Source organism: Narcine bancroftii, chromosome 2 (assembly GCF_036971445.1).
Source record: "Narcine bancroftii isolate sNarBan1 chromosome 2, sNarBan1.hap1, whole genome shotgun sequence".
NCBI classification, from domain to species: domain Eukaryota; kingdom Metazoa; phylum Chordata; class Chondrichthyes; order Torpediniformes; family Narcinidae; genus Narcine; species Narcine bancroftii.
In genome coordinates this window covers 98560901-98585958 of record NC_091470.1, presented here as the reverse complement: position 1 = coordinate 98585958, position 25058 = coordinate 98560901, and the positions used below count along the sequence as shown (strand labels likewise).

General features: G+C 46.0%; 1 protein-coding gene across 1 annotated transcript in view; it reads left to right on the top strand.

The window, feature by feature from the left end:
* ykt6 (YKT6 v-SNARE homolog (S. cerevisiae)) overlaps positions 1 to 24924 on the top strand; it is a 27245-nt gene extending 2321 nt beyond the window's left edge. Inside the window, exons 2-8 of the mRNA XM_069917636.1 lie at positions 2990 to 3125; positions 5652 to 5734; positions 13109 to 13209; positions 14415 to 14519; positions 15033 to 15098; positions 16938 to 17039; positions 23178 to 24924. Coding sequence (XP_069773737.1) covers positions 2990 to 3125; positions 5652 to 5734; positions 13109 to 13209; positions 14415 to 14519; positions 15033 to 15098; positions 16938 to 17039; positions 23178 to 23213 — 629 coding nt within the window. The 3' untranslated portion in view covers positions 23214 to 24924. The remainder of the gene's footprint in view (positions 1 to 2989; positions 3126 to 5651; positions 5735 to 13108; positions 13210 to 14414; positions 14520 to 15032; positions 15099 to 16937; positions 17040 to 23177) is intronic.
* The last annotated feature ends 134 nt before the right edge of the window (positions 24925 to 25058 follow it).

Here is a 25058-nt window from a genome sequence, read left to right as displayed (position 1 = left end):
GATCCAGTCTGGCCTCCCCTCTAGTCAGCTGTCGACATACTGTACCAGGAATCTTCCTTGGACATGTATGACAAATTCTGCCCCGTCTCTCCCTCTTCCAATAAGGCAGTGCCAGTCAATATTTGGGAAATTGGTCTCCCATAACAACCCTGTTATTTCTGTACCATTCCAAAATCTGTCTACTTACCTGTTCCTCAGTGTCCCAAGGGCTATTTGGGGGCCTTTAGACTACTCCCAATAGTGATTGCTCCCTTCCTATTTCTGACTTCCAACCACACTGACTCAGTAGGCACCTCCTCCCTTTCTGCTGCTGTGATACTATCCCTAACCAGTAATGCTACTTTCCCCCCTCTCTTTTACCTCCCATCTTATCCTCTTTTAAAATGTCTAAACCCCAGTGCCTGCATCAGGCAAATCTCTGTCATGGCCATCACATTGTAATTCCACAAAATGATTGATCCATGCTCTAAGTTCGTTTTTATTCCTAATACACTGTGCATTTAAATAGACACATTTCAAACTCTCCAAGTGACTACATTTATGTTTCCTCTCTGGCCTGTCCTTCTTCACAACCCCACAATGCATTGCGTCATCCTTTCTACCCTCTGCCCTATTCCCTGCCCTCAGATTCTGGTTCCTGTCCCCCTGCTAAACTAGTTTGAACTCTCCCCAACAGCTCTTCCAATGTCCCATTTGCCTGCAAAGTAACTTGTGATTCATGCACCAGGTTTCTCTGCACAACACCATAAATAATGGCCCCAATCTCTCAGTTCAAAATGAATAAGGACGTTCAAAGTTCATATTTATTGTCAGAGTACATACTTGGCATCGCATGAGATTCTTTTTCTTGTGGGCCAGGCAGAAGTTCTACTTGGAGGCTGTGTAAAAAATGGTATTCAGGATAGGTGTACAAAAGAGAGAAATATAAGCAAACTCCAATACAGAAAATAAATATTCAGTGATAAGTTAAGTGCACAAGTAAGAGTCCTTAAATGAGTCCCTGATTGAGTTTGGTGTTGAGGAGTCTGATGTTGGAGGGGGAGCAACTGTTCTTGAACCTGGTGGTGCGAGTCTTGTGGCATCTACACCTCTTCTCTAATGGCAGCAGTGAGAACAGTGTGTGCTGGGTGGTGTAGTCACTTGGGTGCCAACAAATTTCATGACAATAAGTTCTGATTCTTCTGAGCAGAACAGAGGAAAATAAATATTTGATCTTTACAACCGTGCAAAGTTCAATCCAATTAATAGGAGTCTTTCTCCAACATTAAATGATTTTTCTTCAAGCTCTTTTTAAATTGAATGGAATCTGTGCCACCGTATCTTCAGGCAGTGATAAATGTAGTCACTTGGGTGCCTTGATGATGCTGAAGGAATGGGAAAGAGTAACAAGGGAAAATAATTGGCTGGCACTGTTAAAGTACTGGGATAGATACAATTGGCTGAATGAGCCCCTTTTTGGATTGTCCTGTTAAGATTAGCTTTAACCAGAGGACATCTGTATAAGGTAAAGGGTGGAATGTTTAGGGGAGACGTCGGGGGTAGTTTTTTTTTGCACAGCATGGATTGGGTGCCTGGAATGTATTGCCAGGAGTGGTGGTGGAGGAGGCTAGAACAATAGGAACATTCAAAAGACTTGGGTATATGGATGCAAGAAAAATAGGTTGAGGTTTGGATTGTTGAGTAGGTTTACATAGGAAGGCACAACATTGTGGCCAATGGGCCTGTGTTGTTATGTTCTGTGAATCTGACTTTATTAATGGAGGGACAAAATTAAAGACTCATTGTCCTCTCCTGAGTTTCCTGTTCAATAAGCGATCCAAATTTGAGGCCACGAAGAGGGTGTAGATGAGGTTTCCCAGAATTAATCTGCAGGTGTGTGATGTGACTGAAATTGGTATTGTTCAGTATAAAGCTTCAAAGCAGATTTAATAGAGCTCGTCAAAATCAAGAATGGCTTTGGTAGAGCGAGGCGAACGTCTCAGGCTGCAGGAGGAACACGGGGGAGGTGGCACTTTTAAGGTGGGATGGACTGGAGACAGCATGAGGGAAAGGTTTTTTTTTGTGTGAGGTCTGAAATCACTGCCTGAAGATATGGTGGCAACAGATTCCATTCAATTTAAAAAGAGCTTGAAGAAAAATCATTTAATGTTGGAGAAAGACTCCTATTAATTGGATTGAACTTTGCACGGGTGTAAAGATCAAATATTTATTTTCCTCTATTCTTCTGCTCAGAAGAATCAGAACTTATTGTCATAAAGATGTCATGAAATTTGTTGTTTTACAAACATTACTGCTTTTCCATTGTCCCATTGGCCTTCAAAGTAATGTGATTCATGAATCGGGTCTCCCTGCTCAGCAACATAAATTATGGTCCAATCTCTAACTCTTCTGTCAAAATAGAATAAGGAAGTTCAAGGTTCATATTTATTGTCAGAGTACATACAGAGTACGCTGACCATGAACAAAATAAATAAAAATATTTTTAAATAAAGCCACCTTACAAAATAAAAACAGTGCAAGAAAAAGACAAAGTGGTTCATTCAGGAATCTGACGGCAGCGGGGAAGAAACTGTCCTTGTGCCGCTGAGGGCTTGTCTTTAGGCTCCTGTACCTTTTTCCCGATGGTAGCAGAGTGAAGAGGGCCTGGCCTGGGTGGTGGGTGGCCTTAAGGATAGAGGCTGCTTTCTTCAGACACCGCCTCTTGTAGAGATCCTTGATGGAGTGAGGTTTAGTGCCTGTGATGCCTTTATTACTGTTACTGATTTTGTTTTTCCCCCCCCCATCCTGGGAAAAATATTCTGTGCATTCACCTGATCTATCTGCTCATGGTTTTGTGCACCTCTGAGATCAGCCTTTGTCTTCCTGTGCTCTATTCCTTAGCACCAGTCTGCTCAATCTATCTCCACAGCTCAGCTCCCCCACCCCTCTGATAACTGGAGGATTTCTGTTTGAGCCTGGTACCACATTGTCCTCTGTGTTTTCCTTATAGCGGTCATTGGAAGGTGTGCCAACAGTGCAGACATGAAGTTGTACAGCCTGAGTATATTATATAAAGGCGCTACAGGTGCTCGCCTTCTGAAAGGTGCTTATGATGTCTCATCCTTCAGTTTCTTCCAGAGATCAAGGTATGAAGAGTTTCCGTCAAGTGCTTGAATCTAAGAGATTTAAAAAAAAATTTAGCAGGCTTTTCTGGCCCATAAGCCCATGCCGCCCAATTGCCCTACAACCCCCTCCCCCGATATTTTTTAAGGATGGGTGGCACCTGGAGGAAACCCACGCAGACACGGAGAGAACTTGCAAACTCCTCACAGACAGTGCTGGATTTGAACACAGTTTACTGGCGCTTTAACAGCATTGCACTAATCCCGCTGCCAGAAACTGGAATTGTTAAAACAGCGTTGACAGGTTTAAAGCATGCTTACTTTGACGTTGTTTTCTTCCTGTATTTTAATTAATTAATCCTTCTGTTTGCTTGGTTTTGAACAAATCTGAAGAATTGTGAATTAGAAAGATAGTGTTACCACTTAAAATTGCATCTGCCTCTAGTTATAGATGAGCTTTGGAAAGTGAATGTTAAATGGAGAAAGTGGATATTGTTTCAGTGCAAGGTTTTGGTCAATAGAGTTGTGGATGGATTTTCTCTCTTGATATTTTCATTGGTTTTTACACAAATAAACTTGTATGTACAAAACATTTATGGAGTACACAATAAAAGTGACAGGATGGATTTTCTAAAGCATCAATTCTCCTCTAGCGTGCTAATACCTTTCACATGTGCATTCGAAGCTTCCAAGTGCAGCTGTTGGCCTGAGAAATGTATTGCGAATCTTTTTGAGGAAATGGCACTTTTCAACTCTACCTCGTGGTCTGCACTAGGAAGGGGCTGTGGCTGGAAAGTTGCCTGTACAGTAAAAGTCCTAAAATCCGGACTACTCTGGGATTGGATCAGTCGGTCCGGATTTTCCAGATTCTCAGGCAGTACATCTGTGGATACTTTTGCAATCGACGTAAAAGCAGAGTTTTCGAGAATTCTGGATTCTCGACTGATCTGGATTTCTGGCATCTGGATTTTGAGACTTGTGTTGTAGTTTTTGTGATGTTGTTACTCAGTAACTGAAGGCATCACTTTTAGAATATCAAGGGAGGAAATCCGAATAAGGTACGTGTGGAATTCATTGTGATTTGGTCAGCTGTGTTCTTTGACTAATATATGACTGGGTTTATAGATGAAGCCTTCATAATGAGCATAAAGATTATGGACGATGAAGACTTAGTTTCCATCGTCTCCCATCCTGTTCAAAATAATCAATCGAACCATAATGAACTGTATATTTTTTTCCCATTATGCAAATTAAGCAAATTTAATATTCTAAAGAAGGGCTTGAGCCCAAAATGTCAACTTCCTTTTGCACTGTTTTATTCAGCAAGTGCTGTGGACCCACACTTGTTGTCGGAAAGCATGCTAGAGGAAGATTTGGGAGGAAATTTCGAAGGAATTGAAAAGTGGTGCGTGGTAAATTTTAACCTTGGAGGATTGACAAAATCGAAGTTTTGTGAAATTAACTGAATGGTTTGAAGATCATTTGTGCCATCATGTTTAATGATTCATTGGTTAATAGTTAAGTGTGAAAGTGGTTAACTCGTGTTAGCAACAGAAAGTGTGCCTTTCAGATGTCTTAGTCAGGATTGATGCAGACAGGCTATAAAAGCAGCTCACATATACAGATGCTGTGCATTGCATTGATATGTTCTTCTGGCAATAGCATTTATTGTCTTCAGGAAGATTCAATACAGCAGAAATATCTCATCAATTTTACAACAGCTGTGATGCATTCTATAATATTTGTGGCGAGTATACGGTTAAGACTCAAAGATTCAGCATACTGCACTTATTAAGAAAGCCTTTGGGCTCTACTTCAGTTGTAGAATTGGTGACAAAGACAAACTGTGGGCTCCTCATATGTTGTGCAACATGTGCCATCAACCTGAGAGTTTGTGTCAGCGTCATTATCCAATTTTTCTTTTCTTTGGCTTGGCTTCGCGGACGAAGATTTATGGAGGGGGGTAAATGTCCACGTCTGCTGCAGGCATGTTGGTGACTGACAAGTCCGATGCGGGACAGGCAGGCACGGTTGCAGGGGAAAATTGGTGGGTTGGGGTTGGGTGTTGGGTTTTTCCTCCTTTGCCCTTTTGCCAGTGAGGTGGGCTCTGCTGTCTTCTTCAAAGGAGGTTGCTGCCCGCCGAACTGTGAGGCCCAAGATGCACGGTTGGAGGCAATATCGGCCCACTGGCGGTGGTCAATGTGGTGGGCACCAAGAGATTTCTTTAAGCAATCCTTGTACCTCTTCTTTGGTGCACCTCTGTCACGGTGGCCAGTGGAGAACTTTCCAATTAAACATGCTAAATTAAATAAGAGTTGATGTTTCTCCAACTTCCTACATGATGCAACAAATCTGAAATGATCTTTGTGTTCAGCTTGAAGTTGTCTATCACAATCCCCAATTATTTTTTAATCATGAGCAAATCTTTTGGTGGGGGGGGGAAAGGGAATTGTTATCCAGTGTTTTCATTGTGAATGTTCTGTCTTGTGGTTCAAAACCCTCTTCGTGCAAAGATGTGTTTGGAATAAACTTCGTGTTTGTAACCTACAGTGTCCAAGACTTTATGACTTTCACAAGCCAACTGTTTGTGGAGCGCTCAGAGAATGGAAGCCGAGCTACAATGAAAGAGCAAGGTGAGGAGTAACGCAGCAAATATCTTCAATCCAGGCACTTTCTGTTGTACTTTTAGCAGCTCATCCACTTTGTATACCCATTGTCTTGAGTTTTTGCCTCTACTGTTGTCAAAGGTTGACTCCAAGGTGCATGGCCTTTTCTGGTGAAGTTAACATGGTGAAGTTTGACATTGAGAGCCTGAAAGGAGAGGAGCATTGTGAAGACATGGGGACTGCAGGGGGCAAAATTATTCTGAGTTGCAGGGAAAGGTTGAACAGATGAGGATTCTATTCCATGGAACTAGGAGAATGAGGAGAGATTTGATTGAGGTAACAAAATGATGATGGTATAAGATAGAATAAATGCAAGCTGGTTTTTCCATTGGCATTAGAGGGCATGGGTTGAGAGTGAAAGGGGAAAAGTTTAAAGTGAACATTAGGGGGAACTTCACACAGAACGGTGGGAGTATGGAACGAGCTGTCAGCTGAATTGGTAAATGCAGACTCAATTTTGACATTTAAGAAAAATTTGGACTCTTGCATGGATGGGATGAGTATGGAGGGATATGGTTCAGGTCAGTGGGATTAGGCAAAAAAATAGTTTGGCACAAACTAGAAGGGCTGAAGGGCCTGTTTCGTGCTGCAGTTCTAATGACTTGTTTGCATCTACCCAATTTAGTGAGAAATATCTCTCTATAACTTGTACCCTCTAAACTTCTGGTAAACATCTTTACCCTTTCTAAAGCCTCCTGTAATGGGGTAAACAACATTGGCAATTCCTTTCTCCGAGTTCCTCGACAGATGGGGTTTTTGTTTGCTCTGAATTCCGGCACATGCAGTCCATGACTCCATGTCTCTTGTTCCCTCTCTCTTAACCTGTCCACAGCCTCATTTGTTTGGCCAAGTCATCCTCTCTGTTATTGATATTATTGAAGACTAGAAATGTGAAGGGAGACGGTCCATGAAATGTTATGTGAGATTATTACCTTAATGGGAGTTGGGCAAATCCATGTCACTGCTGAGACGACCAAGTTTGTCAAGTTTAATGTGGAAATGATAATGCTGGAGATACAAGTTAATGAGGTAGATGGGATAAGTAAACCAAAATGCGCCTAGAAGACATCTGTATTTGGTTCAGTGATTGTGTTGAGAGATGCGAACATTACTCTTTGCTCTAGAAAAATAATTGGATGCACTGGTCCCTCAAAGCTGTGCGCGCACTGGTCCCTCGAAGCACTGGTCACAGGGAGAAAAAAAATTTGCTCATCAGATTTTTGCGCCCACTGACTACTAAAAATTAGAAGGGACATTGATTGGATGTAATTGTTTTATTTAATTTGTTTAGCTTTTAATCTTTAAACACAATAGTATACTGACATTATTTGAAGTGTACCATTGCAGTTCACTTAAATTAAGGGGTAATTTGGAAAGCATAGGACATGAATGAAATAAAAGAAAATCCAAGCATCTTTTAGAATTATATACAGCAACAGGATTCCTTAGGAAAGAATTGGACTGCAGGGGCCAAAAGGGGGATACTTGTGGAAGTAGCGGTCATAGGTGATGTTCCAGCTTTGCCTAAAGGTCAAGGTTTAATTATTTATCATGTAATACTACATATAGAATGCAACATACATGAAATTCTTTAATGTTGTCTGCTGTGTCATCACTTTGTTCAGCGCCCCTCACTGAAGTGAAGCCCCAGTGAGGATCGAACTTGCAACCCCTGGTTTACAATACAGTGCTCTAACCACTGAGCTACCTCGAATATTTAAGAACTTCACTGACGGCACTATAGGGACGTGATAATTTCTGGTTAGCCAGAAGGCCCCTCTGTTTTGCTGTATGCACTGACATTTTTCTTTCTCTCTTTTTGTTTAATTGGGTTTGTATAGAAAGGGTCGGGAAGTGGGGTTTCTTTGGTGTTTTGTGTTCTGTAAAATTGTTAAATAAATTTTAAAATGAAAATAAAATGTATATAAGATTGTGTTAGTCTGAGTTTTACAATTTGGAAAAGGTCTATCAGCACAACCTGTCCAGCCTGTTTACCCAGGCTAATTCTGTTTGCCTGATACCTTTCCTCTTCATGTATCTGTCTAAATGTCTTGTGTGGTTCTTGAGTTGCCTGGGATTCTGGTTAAATTAAACATTACAATTGTGTGTGCCTCTGGCAGCTCATCCCATGTACCCATTGCCCTCTGGGAAAAAGGTGCTCCTTGGATGCCTTTCAAAACCTTCCAGGGGTTGTAGGTCATTTAGGTGTAAATTTGGCGGCACGGGCTCATGGATCGCAAGGACCTATTACTTTTCTGTGTGTCTAAATTTAAATCTTTCCCCTCTTGCCTGGAAGCCATCTCCTTCAGTTTTAAATTTCTTTACCCTGGGGTAAACGACCATGACCCTATCTACGGCCTTAATGATTTTATAAATCTCTGAGGTCTCCTTTTGGCCTTCTGCATTCCAAGGAGAGGAGTCCCAGCTTATCCACCCTCTCCTAATTTCATCCCAATGGTCCTGGCAGTGGTCTCATGAATCTTTTCTACAGCCTTTCCAATCTAATATCTTTCCTCTAGCTAGGTGACGAGAACTACATTCACTTCTCCAAGTCTTCAGAAAAGATGGCACTCTGCTGATGTAGTTAAGGAGGATGTGTGGACTGGATTATAAATATAGTGAAAGGATTTTTAACGGTTTAATAGAAGTTAAATTAGTGGGCCTGGATACCATTCTGACTAAAATAAGAAAGATAGGAAATTGAAGAGGCCTGATCGATCATTTTCAAATTTACCCCTGGCTGCAAATGATTGGGAATTACAGTAAAACCCCTGGTATTGGTAGATGAAGATTGGTAGATGCTGGATAAGTAAATGTCCCAGTTGATTGGCAAACTAACCACTAGGGGGCACCAATTTAAAACTTGTGGCAGCTCACCACAAGGCAGGCCACTGGCCCTGCTTGTAAGCCACGCGGTGGGGCAGCCGGCCAAAAAGGCGCCCGTTGGGGGTTTCCCTTCCTCCCAGCACGGGGGACCACGCTGCAGCACAGAAACCCACGTTGGGGGACCACGTGACGCCCATGTGACGTCAGCGCCCTCCAGCGCGGTCCTCAGCCAGGTCCGAGCTGGGAGTATAAGTGCAGCCCAGCAGCCTGCGATAAACAAGTCTGCTCAGTGAGCTCAACCCGTCTGGTTGTGTGTGTGTTATTGCAGAAGCAGTGTAGTTGCCGCTACAATTGGTGACCCCGACTGGTTCAAATGTCTTTAAACCCATCATGAGCAAGCCTGGGATCAGCGCTATAGCTGTGAAACTGCCTAAATTCTGGGTTCAGGAGCCGGAGACCTGGTTCGGCCATGCGGAGGCTGTTTCACCTCCACCAGATTTCGTCCGACACGACCAAATTCTACCATGTGGTCGCTGCCCTGGACCAGGCCACCGCCAGATGCGTGCTGCACCTCGTTCAGCACCCACTCGCCGAGGACAAAAATCGAGACCATCAAGCGAGTGCTTACCGGGTCCCTAGGACCATCCAGTCACCAGCATGTCACTCGGATGCTGCACCTCGATGCCCTGGGGGACAGGTCCCCGATGGAGCTGATGGACAAGATGCTCGCACTCGTGGGTGAGCACACCAACTGCCCACTCTTCGAGTGCATCTTCCTCAAACATATGCCCGGGGACATCCGGCCACTGCTGGTCCAGGAGAGCTTCACCAACCTGAAGAAGGTCGCCCAGAAGGTCCAAGAGCTATGGCTCACACGATTCCCGGAGTGCTCAGTGGTCCAGCAGGTCACGAGGTTCGGGCACAACCACCCATAGCGCTGCAGTAGAGCACCCGGCCCCTCCAGGGGCCCCCAAGAGCATAACCAAGGCCACAGCATCTGCTCCAGGCCTCTGCTTCTACTACCAGCGCTGGGGAACCAAGACTCGGAAATGTCGTCAGCCCTGCTCGTTCCAGGGAAATGACCAGGCCGGCCGCTGTTAATGGCTGCGGCAGCTGGCCAAGGACACAGCCTCCTCTACCTGCAGGACTCAGTGGCCAGCGTTCCTCGTTGACACTAGAGCCCAGATCAGTGTCAACCAGACCACGGCTGTCGAGTCTACGAACCGACCTCCGTGCGCCAATGCAACGGCAATCCAGACGTATGGCGACAAGACAGTCCACTTCCAGATCGGCCAATGGAAGTTTGTGTGGAAGTTCACCGTCTTGTCCCTCCCAACTGCCATCCTGGGTGCAGACTTACTCTTCGCACACTGGCTTCTGGTGGACATTTGAGGTAAGCGCCTGGTGGACGCTCGTACCTTCCAGGCCGTTCGCCTTGATGCCTCCTGCTCGGAGCAACCGCAGATGGCCACAATCAGCACGCCCAGAGATCAAGCACATTCTGGACGAGTTCCCGACACTCCTCAAGCCACAGTTCTCTGCTGCCTCGCCACGCCATGGGGTGTTCCACCACATCCACACCGAGGGTCCATCGGTTCACGCCAAGGCACGCTGGCTCCCGCCTGACAAGCTCCAGGTAGTGAAGGAGGAGCTTTCACACCTGTTGGAGCTGGGGATCATTTTGCGGTCCGACAGCCTGTGGGCCTCGCTGCTCCACCTGGTCCCGAAAGTCTCCGGCAGCTGGCGTCCCTGCGGAGACTATCAATGGCTCAACGAGGCAACCGTTCCTGACCGTTGCCCCATTCCTCACATCCAAGACTTCCCCAAGGTTGACCTGGTGTGTGGATATCACCAGATCCCGGTGCACCCTGAGGACATACCCAAGAAGGCCATCATCACCCCATTTGGCTTGTTCAAATTCCTGCGCATGCCGTTCGGGCTCAAGAACGCCACTCAGACCTTCCAGTGCCTCATGGACTCTGTGGGCAGGGACTTGGATTTCGTCTTTATTTATTTGGACGACATCCTCGTCGCCAGCAAGGACCGGCGCAACACAAGGCCCACCTACATGCTCTTTTCTCCTGGCTGGCCGACTTCGGCTTTACCATCAACCCGGCCAAGTGCCAGTTCGGGAAAGAGTCCGTGCAGTTCCTGGGCCTAACCATCATGGCCAAAGGAGCACGCCTGCCATTGCAAAGGTCGCCGCTATCAGGGAGTTCCCATGCCCGGACAGCCTCAAGGGGCTGCAGGAGCTCGTGGGTATGGTCAACTTTTACAACCGTTTCATCCTGGGAGCTGCGCGCATCATGCAGCCACTGTTCACCCTTATTGCAGCCATGAACAAGATGCTCGGTTGGAACCCAGAAGCCTGCACCGCATTCGAGGCCACCAAGGACGCCCTCGTGAAGGGCGCCATGCTCGCCCCCCCACACACCAACCTGCATATGCCACTCTCTGTCGATGCCTCTGCCACAGCCGTCAGTGCTATCCTGGAGCAGCAGGTGAATGAACATTGGAAGTCGCTGGCATTCTTCAGCTGCCTGCTCCGCCCGCCGGAACGCAAGTATAGTACCTTCAACCGCGAGTTACTGGGCATGTACCTGGCGGTGCGGCATTTCCACTATTTTTTGGAGGGGAGGACTTTTACCATTTTCGCTGATCACAAACCCCTCACCCAGGTGCTCGTCAGCAGCGTCACCTCTCCTTCATGTCGGATTTTACCACTGACATACGGCACTAGGCGGGGAACGACAATGTGGTTGCCGATGCACTCTCGCGACTGGCCATCTGTGTGCTGACGCCCAGCCTTGACTTCGACCAGCTCACCCTGGACCAGGAATCTGATGAGGAGACGAGGGCCTTCAAGACTGCCATCACGGGCCTGCGGTTCCAGGACCTCCCGATTCCGAGCGGGAAAGGCACCATCCTGTGCAATATCTCCTTGGGCACCCTGCGGCCAATGGTTCCCCAGCAGTGGCATAGGCAGATCTTCTGTCACATACATCCACGACCTTTCACATCTGTCCATTAGGTCCACGGACCGGATGGTGGCAGATCGGTTCTTATGGCATGGGCTGCGGAACCAGATCGTGGGCTGGGCCAGAACATGCAGCCATTGCCAGACGTCCAAGGTGCACGGGCACACCAGGGCGCCCGTACAGGAGTTCGAGCATATCTGGGAACGGTTCAGCCACATTCATGTGGACATCGTCGGGCCCTTACCCATTTCCCGGGGCAACCGTTCCCTGTTTACCATGGTGGACCGCACCACTCGCTGGCCCAAGACAACCCCAATGCCAGACACCTCCACCGACTCCTGCTCCCAAGCACTGTTGCATGGTTGGGTCACCTGGTTCGGCATCCCAGGCCACCTCACCAGCGATCGGGGCCCCCAGTTCACATATGCGCTCTGGGCACAGCTCGCCAACAGGTTGGGGGTCCAGCTACACCGCAACACGGCCTACCACCCGCAGGCCAATGGACTGGTTGAATGTTTGCACCGGCTCCTTAAGTCGGCGCCCATGGCCTGCCTCACCGGCACCGACTGGACAGACGAACTGCCTTGGGTGCTCCTGGGCATCCGCTCCTCTCCCAAGGAAGATCTGCAGGCGTCATCAGCTGAGCTGGTCTACAGTGCGCCGCTGGCACTACCTGGTGAGTTTGTCAACGCACCTCACAATCCCCAGCGGTCACCGCATGAACTACTTCCTCACCTCAGGGCACTCTTGGACTTGTTCGAGTCCCCACCGCTGCCCAGGCATGGCACCCATCCGTCTCATATTCCCGGTGAACTGCTTTCCGCGGAGTACGTTTTCGTTCGGCGGGGCCTGACCATGGCACCTCTGCAGCGACCATACGAGGGGCTGAACAGGGTTGTGCAGCGTTCCGGCTCAATGTTCACGCTGGACATTGGCGGTGGGTGGGAGCTGTTTACCATGGACGGGCTGAAGCCAGCGCACCTCGGTCCCACCGAGCCCTTGGTCGTTGCCCAGCCCAAGAAACGAGGACTCCTGATGGAAAAAGGACATTGGCGCCGGTTCTGGGGGGTTGGGGGGGGGGCCTGTGTGGCGGCCCTCCACAAGCCCGGCGAACCGGCCCCGCTTGTAAGCCAAGCACGGGGCAGCCGGCCAAAATGGTGCCGTCGGGGGTTTCCCTTCCTTCCAGCACTGGGCTCAGAAACCCGCTCTGGGGGACCACATGATGCCCGGGTGACGTCAGCGCGGTCCTCAGCCAGGTCCAGGCTGGGAGTATAAGTGCAGCCCAGCAGCTTGCAATAAACAAGTCTGGTCACTGAGCTCAACCCGTCTGGTTGTGTGTGTGTTATTGCAGGAGCAGTGTAGCCACCACAACACTTTCATAGTTTTTACCTATTTGATTTGCCTGTTGCTTCAGGCTGTTATTGCTTGTTTCCAGCTAATGGGTATTTTACTGTAATTGATAAGTGACTGTCAATGAAGTGGGTAATACAGTGGTGCAGTGATTATATAATCTCTTCTGAAAATTGTTTGTTCACAGATTATTTGTGTCATCTCTACATACGCAATGATTCATTGGCAGGTGTAGTTATTGCAGATAGCGAATATCCGGCAAGAGTTTGCTTCACCTTACTTGATAAGGTAGGAGACACTGCTACAAAAAAATCAAGCCAGGAATTGAATGCGTTGGATTCTGAACTTCACCATTTTCTTTCTGAGCTCTTTACCCAAATTTGTTGCATTCTTCTGTGACTTTCCCATGAGCCCTGATCCCATCCACTGTCTAGATCAGTGGTTCTCAACCTTTTTTCTTTCCACTCGCATCCCACTTTAAGTAATCCCTACGCCATCGGTGCTCTGTGATTCGTAAAGGATTGCTTAAGGTGGAATGTGAGTGGAAAGGGAAGGTTGAGAACCACTGCTCTGGACCCAATTGTTACTGAAATATTTGGCTTGAGAAATTATTGTCATTGGCCCATTTCCTTTGGAGTTCTGAAACCGTGCCCATAACGAGTCAATTCAATACAATTAAAACATCCCACCTTAAGCTATCCCTTGCGAATCACAGAGCACCAATGGGACAGGGATTACTTCAAGTGGGATGTGAGTGTGTGAGTGGAGAAAAAAAGGTTGAGAACCACTGTTCTAGATCTTTGATTTCACTCCCTTTCCATGTGCACCAATTCTGCTCTAAGCCTGGTTTATCATTTTTTAGAAGTTGCACTCCTTCGAGTTGTGGTGTAACTATGCTGTTCACTTTCCATGTTTTGAAAAATTATCCCAGATCTCTAACATGGAAGATAGATCTGGAAGGAGTACAAAATGTAACAACAATTAAAAAAAATTCTTGAATGTATTTGAACTGCCACCTTCAGGTCTAGTGATCTAATGCAGGAAGATTAGTCTGAACCGTTTTGTCTGACACGGGCTTTTTACCAAGTGGCTGCATTCTGAAATGCAAATAATTTTCAAATATCTTAAGACCATTCCTAAGTAAATTCTATTGATATGGAAATTAAGGCACAAATAAATCTTACACCACTGGTAGAATTGCTATCTCGTGGCTTCTGTGATCCAGGTTTGATGCTGTCTGAGTTTGCATGTTCTTCCTATGACCAGGTAGCCTTGTGGGTTTAATGGTTCTTTAGCTGGTGTAAAATGTCCCTAATGTTTAGGTTTGGTAGAATCCGAGAGAGCAGGGTGGAAAGTGAAAAGAGAAAATGGGAGGACTGGTGTCAGACTGGGTCCAAGATGGTTGGAGAGGGTTTGGAACTGAGGGCGCTATTTCTGTGCTGTATCTCTCGATTCTGATTATTTAGGTGCTGTGTGTACTCTTTATGTTTTAGGTGTTAGATGACTTCTCCAAACAGGTGGACAGTGTGGACTGGCCATCAGGAAATCAAAACTCTATTCACTACACTGGGCTGGATGCTTACCTTGCCCGCTATCAGGTACGGTACCAGCCAGATGTTGCTGGATTTTACTTCTGTGCTGCTAAACATTTTTGTTACAGGTTCCATCTCTATTGAATTTAATGGGAGCAGTGTAGAGATTAATGTAATGAAGTTAATCATGGCAGCTCGATATGAAAGATGTCCCCTTTTTGTAAAGTGAGTGAAAAGCTGCCATTTTGAACAACTTTGTACATTGGGTGGTGTTGGCAGCAAGTTACAGAACAGAAAGAAATTGATTCATCGTGCTATACCAAGTCGATAAAAAAACAGCCCTACCAGACTGACAGCAATGTGCTTTTCTCGGTGCATTTTCCTGTATGGATAATTTTCTAATTTCTATGACATTTTTCACCAAACCTTTTAGAGAGTGTGTCACAGGTGTCCCTGTTGTGTGCAAAATTAATTTACTGATATTACCAATTGCATTACATCTCTCATCTTTACATGTTAGACATGGCTGTCTCCATAGTCACTGTTATTCACTTGCTACATTTACCTGCCTTTACACAGAACCCTCGAGAAGCAGACCCAATGACTAAAGTACAAGCAGAACTGGACGAGACCAAAGTAATCTTGGTAAGAGTTGAAGCAGATGATTTGGGAAGTTGACAACTGTTAAATGCTCACAATACAGGATGTTGCTACCCTCTCCCTTTGCATATGTCTCCTCTCTCCCTTCCTGACCATCTGCTAGTTAATTGCTTTGATTTCATTTCCAAACTATTTATTGGCTCGCCCAGGTTGAACGTGCTCAGTGCTTGCAATCCTGCATGCTTCTGCTGTGGTCACACCAATAGAGATTTGCTGGCCACTTTAGTCAAGTGTTGGGGGGGAAAAAAAAAACACAAATCAGGAGTGGAAGAAGGCCATTCAGCCCCTCAAATCTGCTCTGTTCTTTAATAAGATCATGGCTGATCTGATTGTGATTGTTCCTGCCTACCCCCAGCAATTTTTTTATCTCCTTCTTGTCATTGCTGTAAAGGTACTTTGATTCTGTTGTCTATTTTAAGAGTTCCAGAAAAAAAGTTTTAAAAATATTTTAAGATTATTAATCACAAACAACTATTACTACATCTGGATACATCTATAGTATAATCAATCATTTTTATATATTTAAAAAAAAACAGCCTCTCCAACTCCCAACTAACATCCTCCCTCCTCCCTACCCCAACTACAAAGAAAGAAAAAGATCACTATTTAATCTTAAAATTTTATAACTAAAAAGCTTCTTGGCTGCAGGAGCGACCGAGACCTCGTACTTTAACAGAGTTCCAGAGACTTGACCCTTTAAAGGGGAGAACGGGGAAGTTCTCTCAACTCTAGGTGACCCCCTTATTTTTAAACAGCCTCCTCTAGTTTGAGGTTCTTCTACAAGAGGAAATATCCTCTCTGCATCCATCTGGTCAAGACGCCTCAGGATCTTGTTTGAATCAACTTCTGAACTGTAGATGTGTATTGTTTCTCCTGTCGTTTGTCAAGAGATGTCCTGCCCACTGCAGGTATTCGACTAATCTCCGAATCACCTTCAACACATTAACATCTTCCCTTCAACAAGTTAGCACAGTGGTTAGCCCAATTCTATTACAGCACCAGTGGACCCAGGTTGAAATCTGGCAGTGTGTGAGGAGTTTGTACGTTCTCCCCGTCTCTGTGTGGGTCTCCTCCAACCTGTCAAACTGTACAGGGGTTGTAGGTTAATTGGGGAATTAGTTTAGCACAGGGTTGTGGGTTGGAAGGACCTGTTACCGTGCTGTATGTCTAAGTTTTTAAAAAAAAAAGACCAGTGCTGTGTCCATTACTCTAGATGTATTCTCCCTGTATTACTAAAGTATATCTTCCCAACTTTTGAATTCACTTTGCCCTCGCAATGATCAATAATTTATTCTCCTGCATCCCAGTCTTTTTCAAATCATCCACTGGGATACCCTGATTTCCCCCTACATTTAGGAGCTCTGCAGCTTCCCACCATAGAAATATCTTTTCTTGAAGCACCCCAAGTGGGTCATAGCACTATTTCTGACCTGCCCCATTCATCCGTTTGTTTAGCCTATCTGTAGCTCGAGGAGTTTCTTTCTTGTCCTCTTCACAACCAGCTTTTTCATGTTTGTGTCATCAGCAAATTTAGCAACTGTACTTTTAAAAAAAAAATCCAAGTAATTTGTATAAATTATAAAAAGTAGGGGCTCAGTCACTTTGTTTCACCACTCATCTTGTCAGAGGATGCACATTTCCTGATGCTTGTTCAATCTTGCTTCATGATTTGCTCTTTAATAAGAATTATGAGTTTATGAAATTCTTCAGTTTGCAAAATAAAAAATTGATCATTCTGTAGGTCTTTTCTAAACTGGAAATATTTACAAGCAGCTTTATTTATGATGCATTTATACATCTGTATATCTGTTTGGGATTTCACAGCACAACACAATGGAATCCCTGCTGGAACGAGGGGAGAAGCTCGATGACCTGGTGGCAAAATCAGAAGTTTTGGGCAACAACTCAAAAGCTTTCTACAAAACAGTAGGTCCATGCTGCTGAGTCACTAGAACCACAGTTTAATTAACAGAGTGCAGTAAAATCCCTGGTATCCAGAATAGCAACTGTATTAGGTTTAAAAGAAAAAGCGCAAGTTTAAAATTGTAAATGATCTCTGAAGTAACATAGACCTTTGGTGAAGATGGGAGCAGATATTCAGCCAGCGGAGGGCTTCGGTCGGGCTTTGCTTGTAGTAGCTGTTTGAATAAAGTTGTGTGAAACAGCATTGGTGTCGCCCAGGATGAAGAGCTGGTTGATGCCGCTCGCCGTTGGAGTATTTGTCTTTAGAAAAGAAGATTGTCAAAGTATTTTGAATAGTTTATGTATAAAAACAAGGCAGCTGCTCACAGCATACTGTCTGTGAACGAAGCCATGGAAAACTGACTTGAATTTTAGAACACAGATTAAATGGGAATGCAAGCTACCTGAACACGTCAGGGACTCTTTAGTAGAGACTTGTTAAGAGTCACCCTGGTCAGAAGCTTCATCTCTAAACCTGTTGGGGGGGGGGGATGGAGGGAGGAGGGGGTTAATTGTAATGTTATTGTTCATCTTTCGGACAGTTCCATGAAGGGGGAGGAACCTGCAGATACAGAGGCAGTCAAACGTTTTCAAAGAATGTAGCTGAAAATAAAGTAAAATGCTTTTTTTTGTATATTCATGCAAGTGACACTGCTTCATTAAGTACTGTACAGTATTTTTGTCTTTTTAAAAAAAAAACTGTTTACTCTTAATGCAGGTGTATTAATTAGGCATTGTAAGACTGTCTCAAGCAACCAGAAAATGTACTTATTTGGTATTTACCAATGCCCATAGGTGCCAGATACTAGGGGTCTTACTGTATCATGTTTCCAGAGATGGCAAGAAACTAAAAGAGATAACAGTGGAAACTCAATGGGTCAAGCAACACCTGTGGGAAGAGAAGCAGGACATGGTTTTGGGTCAGGGACTCTTTGTCAGAACTGGGGGTTGAGGGGGAAGAGCAAGGCCCATTTTTAGTCTTTGACCTGAAATAACACTTTCTCTTTCTTCAGATGTTGTTTGATCCAAGTGTTTCCATCATTTTCTTTTTACTCTTATCATCTGAAACTTTTATTTTCACAGAAGGATGCTTGTTGCTGACCATGTTTAAAAAGAATTTGGCTACAAAATTGACGGGAAACATTTTGGGATAATTGTGGATAGGTGTTCCTGAAAGTCCAAATGTCAGAGCAATCATGGGTTATGTTCTACACTTGGTCAGGATCATGTGTAAATCCCTGACGTGTTCAGGTAGCTTGCATTCCCATTTAATCTGTGTTCTAAAATACAAGTCAGTTTTCCATGGCTTCGTTCACAGACAGTATGCTGTGAGCAGCTGCCTTGTTTTTATATATAAACTATTCAAAATACTTTGACAATTTTCTTTTCTAAAGACAAATACTCCAAGGCTTAAATATAAATCAAGTATAAAGTGCAGAAAGAAAGTAGAGCCAACAACTGGTGTTGAAAGAGATGAAGTTCACAGAATATTGGACTTTACCCAACCAGCATAAGCAAAGCCTTTAAACTGTTAGGAAAACAAATGTTAAATGACCATGTAAATTCAGTAAACTTTTTTTGAATATTTTATTTTTCATTATTATTTATATCTTCTTTGTCTTTGGCTTGGCTTCGCGGACGAAGATTTATGGAGGGGGTAAAAAGTCCACGTCAGCTGCAGGCTCGTTTGTGGCTGACAAGTCCGATGCGGGACAGGCAGACACGGTTGCAGGGGAAAATTGGTTGGTTGGGGTTGGGTGTTGGGTTTTTCCTCCTTTGCCTTTTGTCAGTGAGGTGGGCTCTGCGGTCTTCTTCAAAGGAGGTTGCTGCCCGCCAAACTGTGAGGCGCCAAGATGCACGGTTTGAGGCGTTATCAGCCCACTGGCGGTGGTCAATGTGGCAGGCACCAAGAGATTTCTTTAGGCAGTCCTTGTACCTTTTCTTTGGTGCACCTCTGTCACGGTGGCCAGTGGAGAGCTCGCCATATAACACGATCTTGGGAAGGCGATGGTCCTCCATTCTGGAGACGTGACCCATCCAGCGCAGCTGGATCTTCAGCAGCGTGGACTCGATGCTGTCGACCTCTGCCATCTCGAGTACTTCGACGTTAGGGATGAAAGCGCTCCAATGGATGTTGAGGATGGAGCGGAGACAACGCTGGTGGAAGCGTTCTAGGAGCCGTAGGTGGTGCCGGTAGAGGACCCATGATTCGGAGCCGAACAGGAGTATGGGTATGACAACGGCTCTGTATACGCTTATCTTTGTGAGGTTTTTCAGTTGGTTGTTTTTCCAGACTCTTTTGTGTAGTCTTCCAAAGGCGCTATTTGCCTTGGCGAGTCTGTTGTCTATCTCATTGTCGATCCTTGCATCTGATGAAATGGTGCAGCCGAGATAGGTAAACTGGTTGACCGTTTTGAGTTTTGTGTGCCCGATGGAGATGTGGGGGGGCTGGTAGTCATGGTGGGGAGCTGGCTGATGGAGGACCTCAGTTTTCTTCAGGCTGACTTCCAGGCCAAACATTTTGGCAGTTTCCACAAAGCAGGACGTCAAGCGCTGAAGAGCTGGCTCTGAATGGGCAACTAAAGCGGCATCGTCTGCAAAGAGTAGTTCACGGACAAGTTTCTCTTGTGTCTTGGTGTGAGCTTGCAGGCGCCTCAGATTGAAGAGACTGCCATCCGTGCGGTACCGGATGTAAACAGCGTCTTCATTGTTGGGGTCTTTCATGGCTTGGTTCAGCATCATGCTGAAGAAGATTGAAAAGAGGGTTGGTGCGAGAACACAGCCTTGCTTCACGCCATTGTTAATGGAGAAGGGTTCAGAGAGCTCATTGCTGTATCTGACCCGACCTTGTTGGTTTTCGTGCAGTTGGATAATCATGTTGAGGAACTTTGGGGGACATCCGATGCGCTCTAGTATTTGCCAAAGCCCTTTCCTGCTCACGGTGTCGAAGGCTTTGGTGAGGTCAACAAAGGTGATGTAGAGTCCTTTGTTTTGTTCTCTGCACTTTTCTTGGAGCTGTCTGAGGGCAAAGACCATGTCAGTAGTTCCTCTGTTTGCGCGATAGCCGCACTGTGATTCTGGGAGAATATTCTCGGCGACACTAGGTATTATTCTATTTAGTAGAATCCTAGCGAAGATTTTGCCTGCAATATATATTATTTTAATATATATACATGTGTCGAATGCACGCTACGTGAAGTATGGAGAAAGAACGACACACAGTCGAGTCAAGGTCAAAGTTCGGCCAGCTTGTTTATATTCACTTTCTAGGTGTGACATCATTGCAGCGCCAGCCTCCGACTAGACGGAATTCCTCCTGTTTCCTACCGTGCGCGATGTCACATGGGACGACTGCTGTTGGTCCCTGCGGGACTCTCGCGATTACCATGCTTGCCGGCCATTTTGTGAGATGGGTTGCGCTTGGTTCGTGGGGCGCTACACGACCACCCACCAACACCCACCCCCCCCCAAAAAAAACAGTGATCGGAGTGCCCATTGTTGCTTTAGGCAGCCTACCTCCGCGCTGCAAGGTCTGAGTCTCAACTGCCTGGCTAATGTCTACGTGGGTCGGTTTCAGGTGGTCGAAGGTGAAGGCTTTTCTTTTCCAGCAATGTTCAGTGCACACGTCGATCCATTATGCCTGACAACTGTACTGCCCCTCATATGGCCTTTGGAGGGGTGCCCGGCGGGCTCCCCTTTGCACAAAAACATTCTTTGGGGACGAAAGATTTGGGCTGACCATGAGGAGGGGCTGTGAAGGGGCTAGGTTACCTAGTCTTTCCCTCAGCTGTTTCAGTGCAACCATGGGGGTTTCCGGATCCTTGGCATTTGCCAAGAACACCCCCAGGATTACCAAGGGTGTGCTGTAGACCATTTCTGCTACAGAGGTCTTTTGGCATGGTTTGTATCCCTAGAAGGACTCAAGGCATCTGTCCAGTTGGGCCCTTTGAGATGGGCCATCAGGGTTGCTTTTAAGTGTCTTTGGAACAGCTCCACGAACCCATTGGCCAGAGGGTGATGTACTGTGATATGGTGGAGTTGGGATCCCAATAGTTTGGCCAGTGCTGCCCAGAGCCCCGAGGTAAACTGCGCTCCCCTGTCGGAGGTGAGATGTTCTGGGACTCTGACCACCCAGGTATTGATTAGTGCCCTGGTGCAGGTCTCCGTGGTCGTGTTGGCCGTCGGGATCATTTCCAGCCACCTCGTGGAGTGGTCAACCATGGTCGCCCCATTGGAAACTGGCAGTGGCCCCACGATGTGGATATGGCTGAACCTATGCCGCACTGGCTCAAAAGTCTGGGGAGGTGCTTTAGTGTGAGTTTGCACCTTGGATGCCTGGCAGAGCATGCAGGTCTTGGCCAACTGACTGACCTGCTTGCTGAGCCTGTGCCAAATGAACCTGCTGGTCAACATCTTTACTGTAATTCTGATGGCCAGATGCGCCACATTGTGCACCACTTGGAAGACCTGCCATCTCCATGCTGCCGGCATGATGGGATGTTGCAGAGGAGCATCTGGTTGCCTGGGGTGATGACAATACCTTCCAACCACAGCCTGGAAAGCGCTGTCCTGTACGCTGGGATCTCAGGGTCATTGTGTTATGTCCTTACTAGGGCTAAATAGTCTTTGCCCTGGGATAGGGCATGGACGGACTCAATGGCAGGACGGGAGAGTGCATCAGCCACCACATTGCTCTTGCCGGCGATGTGCTGGATGTCCATGGTGAATTCAGACATGTAGGAAACGTGCCTCTGCTGCCTGGCCGACCATGGGTCAGACACTTTGTGGAAGGTGAAAGTCAGTGGTTTGTGATGACCTTGAATTGTCTGCGTCCCAGAAAGTATTGGAAGTGCCTGACTGCCAGGTACAGCGCCAATAGCACCCGGTCAAAGGTGCTGTTTTTAAGTTCAGGTGGCCGGAGGTGCCTGCTAAAAATGCCTGTCAATCAGCTGTTAGAGAATTCCTCCAACCACTGTGCTGAAGGCATCCACTGTGAGGCCTGAGCATCCTTCACCTTCTGAAACGCCTCCGAGACCTTCCCGTGCCAAGCAATATCTTATTTTTCCCCACCAAAAGTGCATAAAGGGGCTGTATGAGCCAATGGGAGAAGTTAATCACACTGGCAAACTCCTGCAACCCCTTCATGGTGTGAGGTTTCGTGAACTGCCGAGAGGCCTCCACCTTTTGCCCCATACCTGTTGATCCGATGCCCCAGAAAGTAGGAAGTCGATTGGTCCCACCCGAACTGACACTTGGCAGGGTTGATGGTCAGCCCGAACTCTCTGCAGGTGAGTGAATAGTTGTCTGAGGTGGGTCGTGTGCTCTGAATGGTTGCAGCTGGCAATAAGGATATCATCCAGATAGATGAACGTGAATGGGTGGTCCCGGCCCACCGCGTCCATCAGCTGCTGAAAAGTCTGAGCAGCGTTATTTTTAAAATATTTATAGTTTTACAGACTCGTATCACCCAGGTGTTATAGGAGAACAATCCTCCCTTACCCCTGTCATTTACCCTCCCTCCCATTCAACCCAAACAAAAACATAAAAATCAATTATTAAAAATAATAATGTGAATATCCAAGGGAAAGAAAAAAAAGGGGGAGGGGGAGCTGGCAGGATTTCCAAGTTGTCTCATTCTCAGCATTTCAGGGCTTTTGCGATTCTGTTGAGAAAGGTTCTGAGGTGGTTAATCACACCTGCGTTTTGACGTGCTGCAGGTATGGCTGCCACACCTCAACGAATGTCCCATATCTCCCCCTTAAGTTATAAGCAATTTTCTGCAGGGGAACACACCTTTGCATCTCCGTGTTCCATCGTGCTGTGCTTAGTTGAGCGTCCGATTTCCAGGTAACCATTGTGCATTTCCTGGCCACCACCAAGGTAACCTTCACAAATTGAATTTGATGTTTAGACGATCTTGGACACATGTCCATAATGTCTCCTAGCAGGAACAAGACTGGGACCTGTGGATATTCCACCAATGTTGTTTTTAAGTTTCAGGCCAGCACCATGCATGCTGGAGACTCGCGGCAGGTGCGCAGCTTTGAAAATGGGTCGGTGATGCCAGTTTAGAAACTTAATTGTCATTTCCTCTTCCTTCAGGCTCGGAAACAGAACTCCTGCTGTGAAATCATGTGATTTGCACTCCGCTCCCACTTCTCTGCCTTGGCTAACATCTGTTTTTTTTTTAAACGAGAAACTTCTTCAACCTGTTGGACAAAAAGCAGTTCTGTCAAGTGTGTCCGGGATGGGTGACTGCAGAACATCACCCTGAGAGGCCAGCCACCTATTTGTTGCCATTGCTCGTGTGGGCTGAGAACTTGTCTATTTTCTGTGTTGACGTGCACTGTGTGTGAGCCCAACTAACTCCAGTGTCTCCTTAAATTGCCGAAGGAAATGTATCTGTTCCCATTGGTGGCTCACACTTGTGGTGATTGCAGTTGCTTCAGTCTCTGCTTGGGTGATGTGCTTTGTTAAAATGAGTTTGTGATACTGACATTGTGCAGGCTTTGGCATTTTGTATGCCCTTAAATCCACCTGCAGCATTGAGTGGAGAAAGGACCATTGGTCTTCTTTCCCATTGCTGTCTGTGATGTGGTAGTGTGCTTCATGTACAGTTCCTTGGTGATGTCCTCCACGGTCTACATGGGTAGGCCTTGTTCTTGAAACTATCACAGCCTAATACTGTGCCCTCCTAAATTCTGCACGGGCACACCAGTCAGGACTCGCCTGTCTGTTGATCGGAAGCAGGGGTCCTGATCGATTGTTCACTGGGTATTGTGAGGCCTGCTGTCTGCACTCGTGTTGATCACTTTTGTGCTGACCTCTTTCGTGAGGAGATGTTTGCTCTTTGCCTGTGACGCCATCAGAGGAAGCTTTGATTTAACAGAACAGATTTGCACAAATTACATTCCACCCATCAGATAAAGCAACAGTTTTTTGTCCTTGCTGAAGGCCTCCCTTGTCAACTGCACAAAGATCAAGATGGACCTGAGTTGGCATTTGGCAATTGACCTTGACTGAACCAAATCTGACAGCATGGAGAAGCCTTGTGATGGTGCTCTGTGGCCAGTGCTTATAGAAGAGCTCAGGTGTTATATGGTTAATGTTATGATGGTCCAGTGGTCCTGCTGAATGAACTGTCCCAGTTAGTCCTCATTATCCCAGTACACTACTTTGGGTCATCCAACTGGGTGGGAGTTCCCCTTTTCCAATGACCCATTGTGAAGAAGGAAGCAGCACAGAATGGATTTGATTTCCCTCTGCCCTGTTTGGTTCACCTTCCAATATCTCAGATCCATACCTTTGCAATGGCTCAGTGAACACAATCTCTTCAGTCACGAGGCTGTGCCAAAACAAGATATTTGGGTTACAAATCCTTGGAAGTCACACAAGCGCAGGCTGGATTATGGTGGGCCACACAAGCGCAGGCCGGGTTAAGCTGGGACCGTGACCTGAACATCAAAGCACATTGAATAAATGTAGCAAACCTACTTCTGCTTTTCAATTTGCTGTGGTCCTTCTCCTGTGCTGAAAGTTGTAACAAGCAAAGGGAGGGTCTGTCATCCATGCCCTCACTTGGAAAGGGAGTGGGGCTATTCTGCCTGAACTGATGAGGCACTGCGTACAACGTAGCTACTCAAAGAAAACTTTGTACAAGTATTTTGCTTTTTCTAATCAGGCAGATTGTAAATGTGCTGTAACAAATTATTTTAGTCTTGTTTGTAAATTAACAAATATTCATGGTGAACTCCAATTGAAATTGTACTTGAAGTTACTGGTTTAGTTAAAATGTATTGTTTACACTGTTATCTTGCCTTTTCAAAATGTATAAAGTTTACTTTCAAAACTCTTGGCAATTTAGAATGGATGTGCTTTCTGTTTTACAGTTTATTTTCCATCCACAGTTAAGAATGAGGTTTAATAACTTCACCCGTTACCATATATATTCGTAAAAGTCTGGTTTCTCAGTCATTTTTTAAT